At 50.6% G+C, this 2,500-nt stretch overlaps 1 protein-coding gene across 1 annotated transcript in view; it reads right to left on the reverse strand.

Moving 5' to 3' along the window:
* mtif2 (mitochondrial translational initiation factor 2) overlaps positions 1-2,068 on the reverse strand; it is a 27,748-nt gene extending 25,680 nt beyond the window's left edge. The window contains exons 1-4 of the mRNA XM_083933636.1: positions 1,986-2,068; positions 813-1,003; positions 597-720; positions 1-9 (exon numbers count right to left, since the gene is read on the reverse strand). The exon at positions 1-9 is cut by the window's left edge and continues 163 nt beyond it. Coding sequence (XP_083789762.1) covers positions 1-9; positions 597-720; positions 813-1,001 — 322 coding nt within the window. The 5' untranslated portion in view covers positions 1,002-1,003; positions 1,986-2,068. The remainder of the gene's footprint in view (positions 10-596; positions 721-812; positions 1,004-1,985) is intronic.
* Between the last annotated feature and the right edge of the window lie 432 nt (positions 2,069-2,500).

A 2,500-nucleotide genomic window follows, 5' to 3' on the forward strand; every position in this document is an offset into this window, starting at 1 on the left:
CCACGTGATCTGGACACAGACACACAGAGAGTCCACTTTAACAAGACAGACGACAGAAACTCTACACAGACGACTCTCAGCGAAACCACGGCGCCTCCAAAGTCTTTCCTGCAGTCGCCCCGACGCTCCGGCCCCGAGGCTCCGCCCCCGCCCACATAACTGACTCCTCCCACATAACTGACCCCGCCCACATCACTGCCCCCCCCACAGCACTGCCCCCTCCCACAGCACTGGCCCCTCCCACAGCACTGACCCCGCCCACATCACTGCCCCCCCACAGCGCTGCCCCCTCCCATCTCACTGACCCCTCCCACAGCACTGACTCCTCCCACCTCACTGACCCCTCCCACCTCACTGACTCCTCCCTACCCACTGGCCCATCCTACATCACTGCCCCCCCACAGCTCCGCCCCCGCCCACATAACTGACCCCGCCCACATCACGGCCCCCCCCACATCACTGACCCCTCCCACAGCACTGACTCCTCCCACCACACTGACTCCTCCCTACCCACTGGCCCATCCTACACCACTGACCCCGCCCACGCCACTGGCCCCTCCCACCTCGTTGGCCCCGCCCACATCACTGTTTCTCACCAAAGTCTTTGTTCATGGCGTCGGCGAGGGCGGCGACCGTCATCCTCTGTCTGATCTCCACTTCCTGTTTGTCCACTTTCACTTTGACCTTCTGAGTCCTCGGCTCCTTCCTCTGACCTTTGACCTGCAGGCGCCACAGCGTTAGTGTTAGCGTTAGCGTTAGCGTCCTTCATCGGACACAGCAGAGTAAATGTAAACAGCTGTCGCCCGTCTCACCTGTTTGGACGCCATCGTCCTGCGTGGACAGGTGAGCAGGGGGGCGGAGCTCCGAGCAGGACAGGTGAGCAGGGGGGCGGAGCTCCGAGCAGGACGGAGGAGGGGCGGAGACAGGAAGTGGCTGAGCAGAGCCGGGTCGGCGTGGACCAGCCGCCGGCCGCCCCGCATCACTGATGACATCACATTCATACCTGCAGAGCGAGGAGGGTGAACTTCCTGTTTGTTTGTTTGTTTGTTTGTTTGTTTGTTTGTTTGTTTGTTTGTTTGTTTGTTTGTTTGTTTGGTTGGTTGGTTGCCAGGTTCAGGTTTGATGGTTGCCAGGTTTGTTTGTTTGTGTCAGTTCTGAATCAAACAGGAAACACTAAATGAACTGATGTTTAACGTGAGCCTGGCAACCAGCAACGCTACCATGGCAACCAGCAACGCTACCATGGCAACACAACGCTACCATGGCAACCAGCAACGCTACCATGGCGACCAGCAACGCTACCATGGCAACCAGCAACGCTACCATGGCAACACAACGGGACAGGAAGTAAAACGTTACAAATGTTCAAACGCCCGTGGGTGAATCATTATTATTATTATTATTAATAATAATAATGATTATTATTATTATTATTATTATTATTAATAATAATAATAATAATAATAATTATTATTATTATTATTAAACAGAACTTTAATAACGTTTTTCTTCACTGGTGAATAAATGAAAACAAAAACATTCTGAATGTGTCCGAGTTTGTTTCCTGTTGCAGTGAAGGTGACTGACAGGAAGTGACCAAGGACCAGGGCTGTTGCCTAGCAACGGAAGTCCACAGAGACCGGGGTTCAACACTGAAACGTGTCCGGGTGGAAACAGCACCGGGCGCCGTTACATCACACTTATTTAACATCACCGCTGTATATTTAATATTTATATTATAATTATATTATAATTATATTACATTTATATCTTTATATATAAATATAAATAAATATCTGTATTTATCTCTGTGTAGCTGTGATGAGCGGGTCACAGCACGGACCCAAACAGCTGCGGTTAAAACACGTCTGAGACACGAAGGTTACAAACAACAACAACAACAACAACAACAACAACAACAACACAAACAGCGGCCCGCGGACCCTGTGTCCTCCGTGAGCAGGGTCCGCGGGTCCGGGTCTCACCTGCCGGAGGCTCCTCTCAGCTTCACCGGGACTCAGGCACGGGAGCACCGCAGACAGGGCGCCGCCATGACAGGTGGCTAACGCTAACAGCTAACGGCTAACGGCTAACAGGCTAACGGAGGCGCCACCGCCTCCTGTCGGCCCGGAGAGGAGCTGCACCTGACAGACAGGGTTATTATTATTATTGTTATTATTATTCAGGTTATTATTGTTATTGTTATTATTATTCAGGTTATTATTGTTATTGTTATTATTATTCAGGTTATTATTATTATTATTGTTATTATTCAGGTTATTATGGGATGGATTATTGTTATCAGCCAGTTTCTTCAAGGATCCCTTCAAGCACAACAGACAGCTGCTGTGTCTCCTGTGTGTGTGTGTGTGTCTCCTGTGTGTGTGTGTCTCCTGTGTGTGTGTGTGTGTGTGTCTCCTGTGTGTGTGTGTCTCCTGTGTGTGTGTGTCTCCTGTGTGTGTGTGTGTGTCTCCTGTGTGTGTGTGTCTCCTGTGTGTGT

This window comes from Echiichthys vipera, assembly GCF_963691815.1.
Source record: "Echiichthys vipera genome assembly, chromosome: 2".
Lineage (NCBI taxonomy): Eukaryota > Metazoa > Chordata > Actinopteri > Perciformes > Trachinidae > Echiichthys > Echiichthys vipera.